This window comes from Cydia fagiglandana, chromosome 2 (genome assembly GCF_963556715.1).
Source record: "Cydia fagiglandana chromosome 2, ilCydFagi1.1, whole genome shotgun sequence".
In the NCBI taxonomy this organism is placed as follows: Eukaryota; Metazoa; Arthropoda; class Insecta; order Lepidoptera; family Tortricidae; genus Cydia; species Cydia fagiglandana.
In genome coordinates this window covers 21,478,076-21,499,790 of record NC_085933.1, presented here as the reverse complement: position 1 = coordinate 21,499,790, position 21,715 = coordinate 21,478,076, and the positions used below count along the sequence as shown (strand labels likewise).

The following is a 21,715-nucleotide window of genomic DNA, read 5'->3' as shown; positions in this document are numbered from 1 at the left end:
TATTTTATGATAGTAAAATATAAGTACTTAATTACTATTATCTTTGATTGTGGTATAACTACTTCCTTAGAGTATATTTCTTTTCTCAAGATTCGCTAAAACAAACAGGAGCTATTAAAATAGAAATATCAAAGCGCAAACAAAGAGCAAGTTAATCCCCAAGATGCAGATGGTTGGAACAAAATTGGACGGACGAGTCCATTAGTAGCCGCTTTAATACCTAAATCCTGTGATAGAAATGTCTTGTAAGGAAAATGAGGCTTTTGAGGTTGCTCTTTTATTTTAGTGGATAATTTTCCTACTAAACACGAATATAAATATGGTCTTTGTGATAACAGTTTTGAATGATTCACGAATAGTTTCACTACGCTTATATCGACCGGGATATGGAATCAATACAAAAGATAATCACGGTCCATATCCCGGTCGATATAAGTCTATGGTCTTTGTGGCTAAGGGCTGATTTAGACGGCGCGCGAACTTTCATGCGATTTTAGTTACATTGCGGACTGTTGATTACGTCCAATTCAACCGACCAGTCAAAACCCGCAATGGTATGAAACTCGCATGCGAGTTCTCACATCGTCTAAATCAGCCCTAGCTTGTAGTGATTTATCAAGAGACATGCTTGACGAGGTTGTATTGAAACTTTGCGAGCATTAATGCATTAATTCAAGTGTTTCAATTAAAAATCGTTTATATGCTGCACTAAATTTTGTATCTGTATGAAAGAGTTACCATGCATAACTTAGACATGTTTCAAGATTACAATAAGTGTGACAAAAAACCAGTCAGCCAATCTTAGTTAATTACTATATACCTATAATCGCGGAAATGCATTAAAGTAGTCGTAAAAGTAGTAATTAAAATCCGCGTTGATTACTTATTTAAATTTTGTACTCATGTAGCTTTCTCTACAAAATCGACACATATAATTACATGCTCAATATATCTCTTAATCATAACATTTCGAAGATAAGTTGTCTATAAAATTGATGTTTCCGCAAGAAAACTGGTTATTTTGGTTATTGATCATAGTTTTATATCATTAATAATAATCACGGGTTGTAGAATGTATTTCACAGTTCGTTTCCGTAATGACAACGGGATAGTTACATTGTATTTATACCTATACGATCCAACATGTATTGTAGGTAAACTACGCGTTAACTACAACAAAGATAATGTACTAAAATGAAGACGATGAAATCACACTAATAAAAACAGATGTTTAAAAAGTCTTTAGTGACAATAGACATGCAGTTAATTTTAATGTACCTATTAATCTTGTGTCACCTTGTGTGGATTCTTTGTTTTAAAAATACTTATATAAAATATTATTAAATATATCATTAATTTTTTATTGGCATACAGAGTTTAATTAATACAAAAATATTACTTAGCTTATCCGTGAAATAATAACGTGCTAGTCAATAAGTGCTATTAATTAGTTCAAGTTCTTAAATTTTAATATCTTAATTAAGTACTGACTGTGGAATAATATTTTTAATCAACAGCCTTAACATTATAGTCACGACAACGATGGTAGTTAACCTCATAAGTGAGGCCGCAAGCTCAAAACTATATTATAGCTGTTTACTGTGGTGCGATAAATAAAGCGACACATGCACTGAAACTGGGAATTCTGCGTGCGATAAATACGCGCTAATGTTATTACATTTATGTAAGTACTGTTAAAATAAGATTATTAGTTTGAATTATGAGAATAATGGCGAAACAGCAAGTCAACACTAGGTTTCTGTCGACGAAAGGTGTTATGTTAAATATTTTAAAACGGGTCACTCACGTATTTTAAAGGATGACTCACGTTAGACCGTCCCGTGTCCGGGCCGAAGCTTCCGGCGCTTACTTTTCTATGACATGACAGGCGATCACGTGATGCTTTCCATAGAAAATGATACGCCGGAACGTTCGGCGAGTCTCACGGAAGTTTTGTTATTAAGGTGTTCTAGTTATTAATTTTCGCACACGCACAATGTACCCGATTTAGTTTCTTAGTAAATAGTTTTAAATATACTTACTTAATGTTTGGTTATTGAGTTATTTTATTAAAGCTGGATTATTTGACTGACTGTTATTCTCACATCCCAAATAATATGTGCTGCTTGTCAACTTACCTACCTACTTGTAATTTTTCACATATTCAAGGTTGGACAATTCAGACATGATTGTGAACTCATCGTTTACAATTCGGATTATGAAAAAGACATCTATTAGACATCTCTTAGACATCACCAAGATACGATAACGATATGTTTAAGATCTAACCTGTCAAATTTGACATTTGAGCGATTCTGGAGATACCCTTGAACGATTTCCACAGGATATGACTTAGAGATCTAATTCACATCTAATAGATATCTATCTTTCTCTATCTAACGTAAAAGTGACATTGGTTGCCCGAATTGCGCTGCAAAAGAGAACTAGTTGATATCTAAACTGTAACGCATCTAGAATGGATCTAGTACGTGTCGTATCTTGTGAATATCTTGAAGTTCGAATACGGCAGCATGTCTGTATTTCATTTAACGTCTTAATATGATAAAGATAGGTATATAGATAACTCAAAACGACGATTTTACTATGTCATTATAGTGAGCGACCAGTTAAACTGTCAATAAAGATTTGCGTCAATAAACAGTTTATTGAAGGATAAAATGGCGAGTGAAATGTTCGCCGTACTTACTTTATTGTTTCATAAAAGACAATATCGAACGGCGATAATAAAGATTTAGTACGTAACGACAGTTTTCACTTTCACGTTTAATAGCATCGATGGGTAGTAAAATTTGCTCGCAAAATTGTAATCAGACGATAGCTTATATTACAGCATTTTTCATCGACAATTTATATACCAATCAGAAACAATATGACACTCATACACGAATTACAAATTCGTTACCTATAAGTGTAGGCTCTCCTATACATTATACTCGTAATAGGTACCTATACCTGTTACCACTGCTTCCTCGGAAAAACTTCGGTTACCTATTGATTTATCTTAAATGATTTATTTTTGTTAGATTTGAAAGTTTTAAAACATTTATTTCACTTTTAGAATTTTATGTTTGCGTACCTTCGCCGGTTACATGTTTAATTTATGTATTTGTTTAACCCTTTACCAGGCTGACAGTTCAAAAATGACAATCGAATGTCAGTCTTATTGATCGAAAATAGAACACATGTTTGAAGTGCCGTATGTGGGAAATATATATCCCTTAGCCTGGTAAAGGGTTAATTTATATGCAATTTAATATTATGAAATAAACAAATCTAAATCTATAGTCAAGGTCGCTAAGGATTCTAGTCGCCTTATTACTGGCTATGAGCACTTTGGTTCTTTTTCTTTCAAAATAACTCAACTTGCAATATTATTTATAATTGCACTTGGCTTTATCTACTTATCGAAAAGTTCTCAATGCATATCTTTATTTACTTTATATCGCAAATGAAAATGACATAGTCATGTTTGCGGAAAAAACACATTGAAGTCTATTCTGGCATGCGACGTTACCTACTCTTCAATAGCACAGAATAAATAATAGTACTAGGTATAGTAGACTCACTCTCGAACAAAACGCGTCTGTCACGATCAGCACAGATATGGCCGCTAGGTGGCGACAGCGCCACGCGCGGCTTATGGCAAACCCCAAAATTGGGGTGGAACGGATGTACTTTTAGCTACCTGTAGCAAAGCGACGAAATCGCGGAGTGAGCCACGCCTGTCAATAGCCCGTAAATAGGTATTGTAAGTTTCATTAGCCATAAACTGCCTCGAGGGGCACCTGTGAATCACAAAATGGAGCTAATATTTGACGGTGTTTCGAAAGCAATTATAGGTCTGACTACTCTAGCAGTGTTGCCAACTTGGCATAAATGATGCCAGATCTGGCATATTTTCACTCCCTTTGGCATGAAAATTTTCCATTTAGCATCTGGCATATTTTTTAGCATAATTTAGTCTAAGCCAAGTTTGCACCAACTTGGCAGCAACAATATGCGCCATCGCCTTATGTGGTTCATATTTCATATGAATTTTGACTTTTGTGGACGGATGGACGTCAACGGACTATATAAAGTTGGTCAAGCAGATCTTGTCAGTAGAAAAGCCGGTAAATTTGAAAAAAGTATGTGTTTTAAGTGTCTAATTTCAAGTGACATTTTAGCATTTTTTTAGCATAGGTGTTTCAAAAATCTTTGGCATAATTTTGGCATAATCTAGACATTAGTCTAGCATTTTTTCAAAATCCGAGTTGGCAACACTGACTCTAGACTATATTTCTTGAATAAACGGGGTATCTGACTTAGACGCAGCGTTCACTTATGTCGTTTAGTGGTTGGAAGTGGTTGTTGTGGGTTTGAAAATGGGTTTGGAAAAGTTTTGCGAAGCGTGAGTCATTTATAACATTTTGTTCGATTTATTAGGTATGTGTACCTATGATTGTTGCTTGTTGGAAAAAACGTACAACATAGCATAACTTTTCAATTGCTTCTGAAGCAATTATTTTTGCCAGTTTCCTGGCACGAATGCCGTTATAATAAGAGTATGTTTATTTTTCTAGCTTGATGCCTTACGCTGGAAGAATGCAATAAATGCCTCGTGTTTTAAATGCTTTAAATAAACCGACTCACATGTTAATTTGTAAATATATGTATTTCTAAGTACAGTGAAACCTGGTTAATTGGCACCTGTATAAATGGAAAACCTCAATAATTGCAACCAAAAGTCCGGTCCCGGTCCTTTGAGACCAAAAGGCCTCTATAATTGAAATTTTGGAACCTCTATAATTGCAATCTAGATTTTTGTGCTTTTCGTAATTTTGCCTCTGTAATTGACCACATCGCAACTTAAGACCTCTATAATTGACACTATGCTAAAAAATCCGTTATTCTTTCTCTTGTTTTTACCTCTATTATTGAAACGAGTCTTACTTATTACCTCTGTAATTGAAATAATGTAGTTGTAGGCAACAGAAACAATATTTTAATAGCAATGATCATTTTATTCATATCTATATTAGAATTCAATTTATTTATTGGGTATCTATAAACAGCCTGTAGTTAGGTAAAATAGTTTTGATCAAATAAAAACAAAGTATGCTTTTTACATTCTAATAAAAGTTTCTTCTACAATTCAAGGGAATTTTTTTAACCCATAAAAAAACTAAAGAAAATAAAGTGGTAATTAATGTAGTGTAAAAGTGCAAGTATAGACAGAAGCAATATATAGACCAGAAACCCAGAACGTAAGCATGTAAGTCTACTCTAAATGGTTATTTGCACCTCCATAAAAGAAATTTGTCAAAACGCAACCTCTATTAATGAAAACCTCTATAATTGACACAACGATTTTTTGAACCTCGTTAATTGACACGACCTGCTTAAATGAAAAACCTGGTTAATTGACAAAAACTGGTCGGTCCCTTGAGATTGCAATTATCCAGGTTCCACTGTATTTGCTATAATGTTAGTAAGTTATTTGCTATAATGTTAATGATACGTCAACGCAGTGAATTAAATCACTCAGGCACTGCAATGTGTAATTCATAATTACATGAAATATTTAATTCAGGGTCCACTGTAGTGGTACAATAAACATACTAGTATATGATAACTGTGCGATGCATCATGCATTGATACTAATATTCATGTAGTTTAATATCATTATTTTCTAAATTATGAAATCCACTCTGCTCCACCACGTATAACAATCATAAGTACCTACCTAACATTGGAAAACAAGATTATAGATACGATATAGTAAATATATGTGACATCCCACGGATAAAGGTACCTTATGGCGGTTGGCGCTTACGATTATTAACGTCGCTCCAATATTATTGCGGCGCTATGCGACGTAAGCGCCAGCCGTCATGGAACGTCACATATCTTTACTATTTCATATATAGTGCATCTATTATTTATTTCCCCAATCGAGCCGTTAGCATTTAATGCACGAGAATACGCTAATAATTTTCCAAATTAACTTATGACGCGGTCAATATTACGCGTTTCGTTTTCCATGGATTCTACGGAGATGGCAGAGGTGCGTGGCACCGCGGCAGTTTCGACACCGGACGCCAATGTCAACAGTTTGCATTCCTGTTGACACTCTCGTGATAACAGTATTTAGGCTAATTACCCAAAACTGTGACATCTTGTTTGTATCTACTGACAATATTATAACACGACTTAAACACGTCATTAATACGTAGGTAGTACTAGTGATTATGCGGGTGACGGTTTTCAGTCAATAAACAGACAGACGGCTCGATTCGGAAAATGAATTAGATCTCTACTAGACCTCAACAAGTTACGATATGGATAATTTAAAGATATTTGTAAGATAGATATGTCAAATTTGACGTTTCCGCGATTCTGGAGGTCCTCTTGAACGATTTCGACAAGTTATGACTTAGATATCCAAGTCACATATAGTCGATATCTAATATAAATCTAGTTGATCTCTATATCGTCTCTAGATCTTGTGATTATCTCGTTTCCCGAATACGCGTGAGAGTGGTTATTCGGCTGAAAGAATAAGTTTTTGGCAAAAATTTCATTTTTGGTACAAGCTTCTATCGCTGACTTTACTTTTCTTTACATACGCAACTAATACTCATCGAGACTATTCTAAAAACCCCAAACACAATTAGGTTGCGTTGTTTTGTCACAGAGTCAACTCCTGTCTCCATCATCAGATCAGCTAACATATGCATGCAAATTTTCAGCTTCATCGGACACCGGGAAGTGGGTCAAATTTAACTTGCAAGATTTGACCCGTACAACATAGTTAGTATGTTTGATACATTGCAAGTTAAATAAAAGTTTGTAAAATGGGAGAGGGCAAAATGTTTAGTGTAGGACGTGACGTGTGTCAGCACCTTTGCGGCGTCGCATACCTATTGACCCTACGTAAATATATAGGTAAAATTTGTCAGTAAATAAGAACAAAAAAACTATACTCATCCTTTTCTTTTGGGTGCTAGTACTAGTGTAAGACAAAGATAATATGATTCTCTCTGTCAATGTTTGAAATGAGACAATTAAATGCAAAAATTTATGTAAATATATATTATTAATATCAATATGTAATAATAATTTATCAGTAAATACCTGAAATGTAAATAACAGTTAGATATTGTACATTTATATTTATTGACTTGTAAAATGATTGCCTTTTACCAATAAAACATCTGAATCTGAATCTGAATCTGAATCTGTAAGTAAAAATTAGAACAATTTCCTAGTAGGACAATATTTTTCCATACTTATGTTTCATTTCCCATGGTGATGAGACTAGGACACAGAGGAATATACCACTTTGCAACCCTTTGTTGAAATTACTATTTGTCCACCTCCTTAAGATTTTGCAGAGTTTAAAATAATTTAACACTATATAGGTTATACTTATAAAACATTTTCATGCATTTTTATGAAATTAGCCTAATTGCCAGTTATGGGGTATGTATATTACTACTGTATTATTAGATATCTGCAGGGTGTCTTAAAACCGACACAGTAGTTATCTGTACGAGACAATTTAGGAGCACTTCATAGAAACAACACAACATTTAAGGTTACATTGTATTATGCCCTCTATTTCTGTGAATGTTCTAAGAAACTCTAAGATCTCAAAGCCATTTGTTCCACTGCTAATAAAGAGCGTTTCCACGAAGTTCAAAGCTCAAAGCCGAGTCGATTACGAGCAAAGACAGTTAAGTAATCAATTCTACACATACGACTTTAGGTTAATCTAGACACGCGGCAGCGTGTCAAGCCAAGTTCATTGAATATACAGTTCTCAGTTTACGTTAGATGTAATTGGCACATTTTATAGGTTATATATGTGGGCCTTTAATTGTTGTTTCTACATATATTTACCGCTGTTACTATGTAAATAGTTAATTTATTGTAGCTATATATCTAGGGACCAACAAAAAGCTATTTGTTTTAAATAGCAGAGGTTTTAATTGGTCATAAACAAACCTGCATTGTTGTTGATGATGCTACGTATATCATGTAACCTAAAACCAAACTTACCTTCGTTGTTATAAAGCACAATGTTGCTTAACAACTGAGAATATCCTACTTTTAAACAAACCCTTCACTCAATTTCTAGTGAGACTTTGCAAGGGTAGGATGATTGCTACAGCGAAGTAAACAACGCTAATCTGCCCTGTATTTTCCTCTCAAAAACAAGGGAACGAGTAATAAATAACAACGTTAAACATAATAGAAAAGCAGGCTTAACCTGAGAGCGCTCAAAACAATGAATCTACTAAGGAGTAAGGTTATTAGCGAGTCGTCCGCGCGGCCTGAGAGCTGCCACTCAAATAGCACTCGAAGGAAACAAAACTCGCTATTACCTACCCCCTTTTGTTCCATTTTTGAAAAAATGTTCTCTATTCAAACCGGCCAATGCGAAGCGGGCTCGGCTGAGACCGTTGATTGGCCGACGACCTCCGAGTGGAAATAAAAAGTGCTTGGGTAAATGAGACGTGTCGTCCCGCTCGCGCTTGTGGTTGTTTTATATTGTGTTTCTGCTCTGTTTTTCGTTTTAATTGCAAGCATGAGAGGATGTGGGGTAGGACCTTGAGTGTTGCACGTGCAGCAAGCGCATTCAACTTGTTTGAATGGGGAAGGGAATCCTGCTTATGTCATCCATGTTGTGATGGGGTGGAGGCTGGAGTGGCTTGATGACGTATGATGATTTATTGAGAATAAATAGGCTAGGGGCCATTGCTTGACAATTAATTAGTCCTCAAAAATGTAATTAAAATGTATTAAGTTATAGATGTTTGTTTAGGGTTGTGATAGTGATGCAGTTTAATGGACTATTACAATAGGTAACTAAACAAATGTATTTTTTTTTTATGTTTAGAGTTAGATCAAGATACCTAAGTTTTGATAGCACATGCAGTGCAAGTGTTATTTTAAACGTCAAACTTCTATGAAATTATGACGTATAAATTACACTCGGTCTAATTCTTCAGACTTTTCTCGGTCTAACTCTATCCTTTTCTTTTTCAACAGTTTAATTATCAAATTATTTTAATGATTTTGGTGTAAAATTGCAAAAGTTAAATTCTCTGGTCACATTATACCATTAAGACCGTCGCGTGTTTCGCCACCATTCAGTTGGCAACACTGACTAATAGTGTTGGCTACATCAATCCATTTCCTTTTGCCGCCGTTTCTTGACTTCCGCCCGATTTTAATATGGGCCATTACTTAACACTCAACACTTTGTTTAAAAAAAGGAGGCCTAATTATTGCTTTCATGATTTAAAATGGAACTAGGTATCTTTTGATGTTACGTTTTCATATATGATGCCAATGTTAGGTCAAGATGTTATCATTCAAAAAATGATTACTTTTCATATAGGTATGTACCTACTTACTTAATTGTTTATTCATTCAAGTATACCTAATAAAAATATCTGAAACATTATTAATATTATTATCCTAGTTCACACTTCACACTCGTACTAATACGCGAATAATTTGGATATAATTAATTTTTTTTCTTTAAGCACTATGGTACTAATTAGTGCCTAATAATTACAAGCAAGTTTTTCGCCGTACTTAGTACGAGTGTGTACTGCCTACTACCTACCTACTATGGTATAATAGTACATTACTACAGAGGCCGGGACGAAAGGGGTTGCCGGCCGAAGACATATAGACGGCCGAGCGAAGCGAGGCCGGATAGGTCTGAGCGCGGGCAACCCCATTTCCCGCCGAGGTATGTATAGTGCTTTTCTCAAACATGCAATGAAATAAATAAAATAAAAAATCCACGAAACCCAAGTTTTATTTATAGGAAAAACTAAAAGTAAACTACACCCAAAATATAACCAACACGTACCTATATCATTATCACGCGTATGTTTTACACGAGTCGTGTATTTTTACTACCCGTACGTTTTCATGTATCTTTGATTTTTTCGCCTTGTATCCGTCTGACTGTCGTTTTCGTCACATAAGTTTACATAGTCTTTCATGTTGATATCATGTTTCACATACATCGTTGCTTTATGCATGGAGTAAATAAGTATAATTTCCACAGTGTTGACGAATTTGCAGTTACATTCATTTAAAATATGCCACAAAACTGTTTCTAATAAACTGTAAGCCATTTTTCTTAGTTTCTCAAATAATAAAATTGCCATAAGCAACCATATACATACTTCGTCTTTGACTTGGCAGCAGAGGCAGCAAGTTATTTAAAATCAATTCTGCTTACGCTGCCAATTCCAACACCTACGATTACAATTAATATTGATTTCATTATTTCGTCGGAACTCAAAATAAACTCATATTAAAGTCAAAAAATCAACAACGCACCATAAATCCAATAAAACAGAATGAATATTTTTCAACTTTACCTCCATAACAATTTAAAAAATATAACTACGCGTGTTTGAGTAGACCTTTTTACCGCTAACGTTTAGATGAAATATTTTAAATATTTTTATTTGTGTAGTTAAATTTATAATTTAAAATTATAAAATTATAGAATGTATTATTTATTAAGTTCATGTTGATTTTATACAAATAAAACTGCAAATTATAGCAAACATTGTTTTTTGTTTTTTTTTTTTATAGGCGTAGTGGCAGAGTGTCATTACGAACCATAAAGCAAATACTGCCTCTAGTTTTTTTTAATGGATGAATGCCACGATGCTGTGTCACAAATATCTGTGAAATGAAAATTAAAAAAGAGGACTTTGCCGGCCTAGGCCTGCAAGATGTGTATGAAATTCCATTAACCCTTAACATGGCAAGACATGAAATAATGTATCCACCTATCTCGTGGAATGTTTTTGGGGATAGTAATGAGTAAAAAAGTACTATATTTAAGAAAAAAAATTTTTAATTCATTCTGAAAGTAGGGTTTTTAGGACGTCCGTTAAAACGGACATTGCCACGAACCTTATAGATTGATTGCTCCCAAGGTTGTCCTAAAAAACGGACAATGCCATAATACAGTTTAAGAAAATAAAAATTATTAAAGAATTACAGGGCAAGAAAATTTAAATTTATTTCAATAACACACTAGTGAATGTTTGGAAAAAATGTTTAATTAGATTATTAAGAAGAAAAAGCTTATGAGAAACATAATAATACTATATTTACTTCTAGTGTTGATGTGTAAAACGACCCACGCATAGATATATTAAACAAAAAAGCTTTTTAAGGCTACGTATACATGCAAAATAGGCTCATAAAGCTAGTTACACATTGCAATTATTGTAAGTAATATGACTTTACTTAAATGACCACACCATTTATCACTATGGTCTCACAGTTCTATGTCTTGCTTGTTTTCTTATTACCCGGACTATCTGAAACCTTAGCTGGTGGTGGCTACAGCTATTCTCTAGCTGTAGTTCCTGTAAAAGTTGAGATATTTTTCAGTCCAATGGCCTCTGGCAACATTCTGGGAACATATGGCTCCTCCTTGGCGAGAACCAGAGTCTTATCAATGTCATGCTTCCAGACCGCAGCCTTTAGTTGCCGGTTCTTGACATCAACTATAATAATATATTCTTGTACCCGAGTAGAAATGCTTTGCTTCGTCTGCCCGACATATGAAAGACTATAAGAAATCAGCTATTTACTCTCCTGAATTTTGTAGAGATTACATTTTACAGCCCGCAGAAATAGTAGCATCTTCATCATCGACTTGAAATAGGTTTTAACCGTAGGACATTTCAAGATGTGCCAATCATTTGGATACTAAAGCGAGTTATGTATTTAATGGCGAGGAATTAAGTTTTGTAGATAGAGTACTAGAGGACAGGTCGTGTTTAGGTCATCAGGTCGAGTATTATGAACAACTTTTTTCCCACAAGGACTACGTTAAACTTTGAAATTATATTTAAATACAGATAGTGCCATTAACAATGAGGCACACTAAACTTTAATAGCATGACAATAAGAATAAAAGCACGCGTGTTCGTAAATGAATATATATTTGTCCATCATATTTGACATCTTCGTAGAAAGTGACCTGGCTGAAAAAGGGTCAGATTGGGACAAGAAAGGTGTACAATCTGTATCTAGTTAAATTTTGTCATCGTCGTCTTTTTTGCTATCTCACTCTTCTGAGTCAGGTGGTGAAACCATCTAAAACTAAATATAAAAATGTATACATATACTTATGTATAACATAACCCCAACGCAACAATAGCCTATAAAATGACGATAAATGAAAATAAAGTATATACCCTAAGTATGGCAATGTCCGTTTTCTGTCACAATCTTGTCTCTGCACAAGTCGGCAATGTCCGTCTTTTAGGACGTGCTAAATGGTACCTTGTTACCAGTACTATCGACAATGTCACAAAATTGGGACAAGATTTATTTCGCAATTTTTGACTTAGAATTAATCTATGATTTAATGAGCTTTATATAAAATAACAATGTCTAACTCATCTAGTAATAATATCAACACAAAGAAAACACTTTGGTTATTTACTTTATATTCTATGACTTCAGGAACACACTCCGTCGCAAATTCAGCGAATCTCAAATTTCAACTGCCGCCTGCGCATAAACCAATTTTTTTATGATATTGTCTTAAACTAGAAAAAAAAGTACAATTTTCGCACTTTCTTTAACATACTTCCTTATCTAGCCTGCACTTAGTGTTTAAACTTGGCGCCACATTTAGTACCTGTACTAAAAAAGTGACATAAACGTTTTAAGGGTTAACGACCTTTTGTCCTAGCCGCACCTGAAACGTCATACTTCGCAGCCTATTATAAGGAACATAACATCAATATTTCATTGCATGTTTGAGAAAATAATATTATTTTCACCACAACTGATAGCAAAGTTGCATTTTATTCCCATGTGAGGCAAAGTAATCAAATGCAAATTTTGAGTTGTTTTCTTATGTTTGCTGGTAGAATTGACTTTTAAATGATGATTTTGGATGATAAATATTTAATAACAATCATTTGTATTTGATTTGGTTTGATTTTGTTTGATAATTTACATTTAAAATTTGCTTCGGGTTGGTGTGGTGAAAAATTTTGTGTTTCACTCGGGGCAAATTTTGTTTAACCCTCGTGCTTTGAAACCGTCGCAACGCTCATGATTCCATTTTTCGAACCACTCGCTACGCTCGTGGTTCAATTTTGGGATCTTTCGCTTGCTCGGGTATCAATATTAGCACGAGCGATTAAACAACAACTTTGCCCCCTTGTAAAACAAATAACTATTAACACAGCCACAATACAATACATAGTTGGCATTGACATCTCTTTTGTTACCGATATTGAAATAAAATATAAATCATTTATTTACATACAATATATATACAGTGGTACAATTAAACGAAATTAATAACTAGCTTATATCTAAAATAGGCCCCTGAGGCATTGTACCAAGGATGCTGGCGGCATTTCCCCGCTGTATCGCAATACTGATACGTTGAGCGAGGTAGCCGCCAGCTCTTCGGTCACCAGTTACGTCAACCAGACGCTTCGCGATTTCTGCGAACAACTTAAGCGCGCTGGGACCCCATGGACCTAGAGTTTCAACTCCAAATTATATATTTTAATATTGAAATTAAGATTGAAGGTGGAACAGTGTCCAGCGCTGAGACGCCTGAGACATAAAGTTGAGATTTTACGTTGCGTTCGAGATTGAAACGTGACGTCACCTGATTCCTTAACAGCCGAATATATTTCTTCCATTATCCCTATTATATTTTTAGGGCTCCGTACCCAAAGGGTATAAACGGGACCCTATTACTAAGACTCCGCTGGTGGTCCGTCTGTCACCAGGCTGTAACTCATGAACCGTGATAGCAAGACAGTTGAAATTTTCACAGATGTATTTCTGTTGCCGCTATAAAAACAAAATAAAATAAATATTTAAGTAGGTGCAAACGTGATTTTTTTTGCCGTTTTTGCGTAAACCTTCGTGCGTGTCCAATTCAATCCGACGATTTTACAAGCATGCCACTATTGGAAAACTCAGGGTTTATGTAATTTGCTTGTAAATCCAGCCTTGTATCGTTCATGTAAAATAGTTCCCATAAAATTAATGTCTATTCGTTTTGTTCTTACAGGAACTTAGCTGCGCCCAGTCCCGTCCTAGGGAATACGTCTATCGAGGCGGTCACGTTGCACAAAGAGAACTGTCAGAGGCTAGACTATCTGGGCGAGCGGCAGAAACAACTCTGCTTACTGTCCGATAAAATGGTCCAGGTAAGACAACACAAGTTTTGATTAAATCATGCTCGCATACATATCTGAGTTTTAACATAGGATACCATAGGATAACATAGGTCGAGAACTGTCAGCACCAGTTCTGATACAGCCGGTGAAACTGTAGCACTGTGCAAAACTCCACCGACATCTTTGGAGGGGTCCTCAAGTACAGTAAGTATTATACGCCCAAGTCTGTTCAAGACATGACTCACTTTAGTCTACCTTCGAGGTCTCTTTTTCACCACGATTACAATTGTCATAAAGGGCATAAGAAACATTTAATAGTTGCGCCCAGCCCCGTCCAAGGAAACACGTCTCTGGAGGCGGTCACGTTGCACAAAGAGAACTGTCAGAGGCTAGACTATTTGGGCGAGCGGCAGAAACAACTCTGCTTACTGACCGATTAATCGGTCATTGGCGTTGAACCTACCGTGCGCATATATCGGTAATTGGCGTCCAAAAAGTTTAAATGAAGCCTTTTATAAAACATGTACTGTACAGAAATACCTACACATGATATATGTAATGAATGTCTCGTGTCAATCGTGAACTTCATCGATTATTCCATAAACCGGAGAATCGTGAAGTGTTCCACTCCACAATATTATGGAGGCAATTAACGTTAATGATACGATAATTCCGTTTATAGCATATTAACGTTATAGGATGCTCACGGACGTAAAATAGGTAACATCTTTATTGAACAAGCAAAGCTCGTTTCTAGAATTCCTCGGTAGAATTGTTTTATTGAATACGGCTCATAAACTTACGAGGAAAAGTAAGTTGGTTTTATTACAATATCTTGTTCGGTTAAAATACCATTGGAGTTTACCTATTACTTTTAAGTAATTTTGGGCCCTAGCCTAACTTGGCCGTGACTGCCGTGAGGAATCAGTCCGACGTTCATAAGTACTGCTAGCTACGTCATTACCATATTATTACACCATAAATGAGAAAAAAGTACCAATAGACGATCTTCTTTTATTTAAAGTTAGTATTTATCTTATGCCCTTAGGGCCATAAAGAGAGACAGATTCAAACCCAGCAAGTTAAAGGTTACATTTGGTCAGTGACCACAATTAAGTAGCCTTACCACGACTGCCCTAGCAGTGTCAAACTGAGATATTCGCTAACATCTGGTCTGCGTAGCTTACTTTCTATACGTCTCGCTCGTACTAATAGGCGAGTACGAGTTAGATGCATACAAAGTAAGTTACGCACACGCTTGCCAGTGACAATGACAATCTGCTGGTAGCTGTAAAGTACTGTTGCTGTATTGAGAAGGGCAATGTCACTGTCAATCCCGTCGCGCTTAGAACGTTTAATTCGTCACGCATTTCATTAAATAACTATTGACGTAAACAGAGCAGGTGTAACGTTGCAACAGAAACGGTATTGAACTTGCTGAAGTCGTTATCTAAATCAAGAAACAAAAATAAAACGCGAAGGTGAAAGATGATAATACTTATTAACAAAACTGGATCAATGGTTATCTGAAAATGAAATAGGTAAATACAATTTGTATTTATGTTCGGTAGTACCTACAGTCGCCATCAGATACATCGGAGCGGCCAAGGTGTTCACAATATCTGAACACGCACTCTAGCGCCTTGATAATAGAGGCGTGTTCAGATATTTGTGAGCACCTTGACCGCTCCGATATATCTCATGGCGACTGTACTGAATGTAAACATGAGAATTGACTGTCGTGTTCCAGGTGCTGCAAACGGGCGCTCTGCAAGCGGTCGAGGAGTGCCAGCACCAGTTCCGACACAGCCGGTGGAACTGCAGCACTGTGCAAAACTCCACAGACATCTTCGGAGGGGTGCTCAAGTACAGTAAGTATGCGCTCAAGTCTGTTCAAGAGATGACTTACTTCTACCATCCTAACTTATCTACATTCCAGGCCTCTTTTTCATCACGATTACAATGGTCATAAATGACATAAGTAACATTTTATACCGAGAACCTGCCCGATATGGATTAGATGTGTCAGTGTCAAATGTGACGTTACTTCAAACAAAAACGTCACTTTTGACACTGACACATCTAATCCATATCGTTTCTAGATATATTAATTGACGTATCTTAAAGTTCGAATTGGGCCGAAAGGCGAGAATAGGTTTTTTTTTACTAATAACAAGTCTACCTTGTTCTGTGGACTGCATTTCAAATAGTTGAATGGCACTTCAAGGAATCACAAGTCAAGACATGCTGTTTATTTTCACCTGTCGATCGCATCACGCCGATTTTTAAAGACATGTGTTTATATTACTGGATCAGTGTACCTACTCTTGCTAGTTATTTAAGAGGGCGTTTACATTACAGTTCCGATGTTATATACAAAACGCAAAATCGTTGTTTAAAAAAAATTACATAGAAGACGACAACAGCTCACCAAAACTAATAGTAGAATAGGTACATATATGAAAATAAAAATTGAGTGTCTAAAATTCGCAAATAATAATTTTAATTGGAAAATATCTTATTTTGTAACCGACACCTAAACATAGTAGTAATGTACCCGATCGGCCTCGTCACGATTTTTCTGATTTACATGGATCTGGTCAGGATGTCGGGTTCAGTACGGATCGAAAGAAAGCCAATGATAAAAAGCCAAGGACCTTCATAGCTGTCGATGTGATTACCTTCTAAGTATATGGTTTCGTAGAAATCTGTGATTTTTTTAAATGAACTGCTTACTTAACATTCGAAACTTGATTCCAGAATCGCGTGAAGCGGCGTTCGTGCACGCGCTGTCTTCAGCGGCGCTCGCGCACGCCGTGGCGCGCGCTTGCTCACGGGGCGAGCTCAACGAGTGCTCTTGCGACTCCAGGGTGCGGAAGCGTACTCCAAGGCACTGGCAGTGGGGAGGATGCTCTGAGGTAGGCGTTGAGTAGGTTGGGTACTGTTGCTTACAAAGTCTTGTGAAGCAGTGTTCAGCAAATCAGGCGTACGCCATCCCACGGGCTAATTGGTGCATACGAGCCAGGATTGGAACCAGCGACATTTGATTAGAAACTCACACGTCTAAATTATTAGGCTACTACCTCTCGATGTGCCGTTGTACTTAGATGGGTTCTGTTAGGGATAGATGCCTAGCCAAATTTTCCGAATGTCTATGGATTTGTACGGTGTTCTTCCTTTTTAATCGACTTCAAAAAGGAGGAGGTTCTTAATTCATCGGTATCTTGTTTTTATTTTAATGTAAGTATGTTCACCGATTGCTCGGAGACTATTTGGACGATTTCGGTTTTCTTTTGCTTGAAAGGGTAGTATGCTTTCTAGTTAGTCCCAATGTAATAAATTCAGGATCTGAGGATGAGATCAGGGAGAAATCGAGAGAACTCCTTAGGGCATTTTCAGTGTTTTTTCAAGTGCTAAAAGGACATTAACTCTCGAAGAGTACCGCAAAGTAGACTTTTTAAAATGATGGCATTTTAAACAGTGTAGTGAAGTTCTTTTTTATTCAAAATTAAATGATGTAAACGACATTTAATAATCTCGCGTGTAAATCAAATCAGATGCTATTCTCGGCATAACATTTTTCTTTTATCTTATCTAATCCACGTCCGAATTGCATTTAATTCTAGGAAGTAATCAATTAAATGTTATCAGATTAATCCAACTGAATCTAAAACGCAATATTGATTTCATTGATTAAATATATTATTACAGCTTGCTATTATGTAAATTTTGACCAATATCATAATTTATCGCGATTTAAACTTACCTAATATTTCAGAGACCGAGCTTTGCTCGGAAAACATAAAAACTCAAAAATGCGCGTTTTTTTACATCTACATCGATTTTTCGCTCCCGAAAACCTCCCTATAGTAAATTTAATCGAAATCGTTAGAGCCGTTTCTGAGATCCCCGAAATATATACATAATTATATACAAAAAATCGCTCGTTTAAAGGTATACCTAATATTCCGTGTTTTTTTACAAAGGGGCTATTCATAAATTACGCCATTTCAAATTAGGGGGGGGGGGGGGGTCTGGACATCGGATGATGGTAGCATGACGTAGGAGGAAACGGGGTCTTTCGAAGCATGATTTTTGGATGATTTTAGGGGGGGGAGATCTTCAAAAATCGATGACGTAATTTATGGACAGCCCCATAACCGGTTGTTTAATTTTTGTCCATTCTCATTTTCAGGACATCAGGTATGGTGAGATCTACAGCCGGGACTTCGTGGACTCCAAGGAAGACAAGAACACTGATGAGGGGCTGATGAACCTGCATAACAATGAAGCGGGAAGACGGGTACTTAATCATTTAAATACCATGAAATAATAGTTATTGGTTTTACAAGGGGGCACTTTAACCGCTCATGCTAATATTGATAACCGAGCAAGCGGAAGATTCCAAAATTGTACAACGAGCGTAGCGAGTGGTTCGAAAAATGGAATCTTGAGCGTTGCGAGGGATTCAAAGCACGAAGGTTAAACAAAATTTTCTCCTGAGTGAAACAAAAATTTTTCATCACAGCAACCCGAAGAAAACATTAACTGTAAGATATCAAACAAAATCATATCAAATTAAATCCAAATGAATGTTATTAAATATTTATCAAAGTCAATTCTAGAAACATAAGAAAATAACTTAAAATTTGCACGGGATTACTTTGTCTCGCATGTGAATAAAATGCAACCTTGCTATCGGTTTTTGAACAATCAATTGAGCCTTTACTTGTTGGAGCGGTGAATAGAACTTTAAAGCAGAATGAAGATAACAAAAAAGATAAGAAAAGAGCGTACTCCCATCTTAAAGGCCGGCAACGCGCTTGCAACTCTTCTGGTGTTACGGGTGTCCATGGGCGGCGGTAATCGCTTACCACCAGGCCCCTGTTTCACCAACGTGACAGGTGCGACGAATTGTAAAATCACTGTTGCTGACGTCACAGGCATCCATGGGCTACGGTTACCGCTTACCATCGGGCGGGCCGTATTCCTGTTTGCCACCATCATTGTATTATTAAAAAAAACTTATCGGATATCGGAAAAAAACAGATATTTCTCTTGCTAAGTTTATGACAATTGTCACAAGAAACACTACAATTGTCACGAAATTCCGACATATAACTCATTACCTGTCAAGAATTACCTACAATTCTTCTAAATCTTTGACAATTGTCAGAAACTTTGCAAGAGAAATATCTGTTTTTTTCCGATATAATAAAGTTTTTTAAAATAATACAATGATGGTGGCAAACAGGAATACGGCCCGCCCTATGGTAAGTAGTAATCGTAGCCCATGGATGCCTGTGACGTCAGCAACAGTGATTTTACAATTCGTCGCACCTGTCACCGATGTGAAATTGGGGCCAGGTGATCCGTCTGCTCGTTTGCCTCCTATTTCATAAAAAAAAAACAAAGAATTTTAAGCTTGTCTTTTGGGGTTCTATACCACAATGACCGGTCTTGCGCCACCCGCATCTAGCGGAATCCCGCAACCTTTACCAGGTCGTCAGTTCACCTTGCACCCACGCTGCGCCTTCCGGTACGTGGTCGCCGCTCGAGAACCTTTCTGCCCCAACGGCCATCGGTTCTACGGGCAATGTGCTACCACTTATGTTTAGCGATTCGGAGTGCTAAATCGGTTACTTTGGTTCTGCTGCGGATGGCCTCATTTGTGATGCGATCACGCAGAGAGACTCTAAGCATAGCCCTCTCCATTGCCCTTTGGGTGACTTTGAGCCTTCTTATGAGGCACACAGTAAGTCCAACGGTTACTTAGCAAAAATGTACTGTTTCCAGGCGGTCCGCGGGCGCATGCAGCGCGTGTGCAAGTGCCACGGGATGTCCGGGTCGTGCTCGGTGCGGGTCTGCTGGCGCCGCCTGCCGCAGCTCCGCGCCGTCGGCGACGCGCTCACCACGAGATACGAAGGGGCGTCACATGTTAAGGTACTTACTGCATGCAGCGCGTGTGCAAGTGCCACGGCATGTCGGGGTCGTGCTCGGTGCGGGTCTGCTGGCGCCGCCTCACACAGGCGAAAAATCAATAAAAGTCGGACAAAACCTAAACATTCAGGATTATTATAGAAATCGTATTAATGCAGGTTTGTATGTATGTATGTATGTCACTTTATTGCACATAAACAGGTTTACATAAAATGGACAAAAACAAAACAAAAATAAAAATGTTATGTACAAAGGCGAACTTATCCCTAAAAGGGATCTCTTCCAGCTAACCTTTGAGAAAATGCGAAAGGATCAGATACTAACAGGTGAAAGACAATTTAATATGGACAAATAGCACTATGAGAATTTTGGATACACATAAAGGACGACGAGAGCAAATAAGCACTTAAAGAAAAAAAAAAAACAGTACTAGGTACATATTAATAAATAGTATAAATACGCATAAACTATAAACATACCTATACATATATATACTTAGACATATACTTACATAAAATACACATATACATATATGTATACATAAACATATAACCTATATATAAATATATATATATATACATATAAAGTATTCAGTTCTAACTACATCAGGAGTCTAATAACCACAACTTTTTCAACTTCTCCTTGAGTGAGGCAACAGATTGCGATTTCCTTACGTCCACTGGTAGATCGTTCCACAGCTTAACTGAGTAGGCAGTGAAAGACCTACAGTACGCACGCGACTTTTTCGGTGGAATGGCTAGAGTCAGATTGGCATTAGATCGCAGACGGTGACCGTAACAGTAGCCAAAAAACTAAATCTTTCTGATAGATACGTAGGGGATGCGGGATTAAATAACACGTTAGAGAGTAATGACAGAACATGCACATCCCTACGACGTCGTATCGGAAGCCAGCCAAGCTGCGAGCGGAAGGCAGACACGCGATCGTACTTACGCAACCCAAATATATATCTAATGCAGACATTTTGCAAGCGCTCTAGCTTGTCAAGCAGTTCCTCCCTTAGGTCCACAAAAGCAATGTCCCCATAATCAAGGAGTGGCAGTAAGAGAGAGCGAGCAAGACAGATTTTAGTAGTAAGAGGAAGAAAGTTTTGCAGTCGCCTTAGAGAGTGCAGCGAAGCAAATAGCTTCCTACTGATCTCCGATATATGCGGCGTCCATGAGAGTGTCTGGTCTAGGATGACACCCAAGTTCTTGACAGTAGAGGAAAGTGGAATCAAAGTCCCGTCATAGATGACATCGGGTAACACCATATCCGCTAGTTTGGAGATAAAATGAGGACTACCAATTACAATTGCTTGTGATTTTTTAGCGTTCACTTGTAACCCGAAATTCAAAGCCCAGTTGCAAATAGCTCTTAGGTCGCAATTAATCATATTGAAAAGAGAAGGAAGTTCGTCAATGTTAGCCGCCGCGTAAATCTGCAGATCGTCTGCGTACAGATGGTAAATAGACCTTAAAGATTTAGTAATGCCGTCAATAAAGATGGAAAAAAGCAAAGGAGAGAGCACACCACCCTGGGGGACACCAGCGGTA

At 37.0% G+C, this 21,715-nt stretch overlaps 1 protein-coding gene across 1 annotated transcript in view; it reads left to right on the top strand.

Annotated features, from left to right (window-relative positions):
• Positions 1-21,715, top strand: part of LOC134678683 (protein Wnt-4-like) — a 97,871-nt gene that overhangs the window by 72,905 nt on the left and 3,251 nt on the right. Inside the window, exons 2-6 of the mRNA XM_063537338.1 lie at positions 14,111-14,249; positions 15,970-16,090; positions 16,980-17,137; positions 18,415-18,522; positions 20,016-20,162. Coding sequence (XP_063393408.1) covers positions 14,111-14,249; positions 15,970-16,090; positions 16,980-17,137; positions 18,415-18,522; positions 20,016-20,162 — 673 coding nt within the window. The remainder of the gene's footprint in view (positions 1-14,110; positions 14,250-15,969; positions 16,091-16,979; positions 17,138-18,414; positions 18,523-20,015; positions 20,163-21,715) is intronic.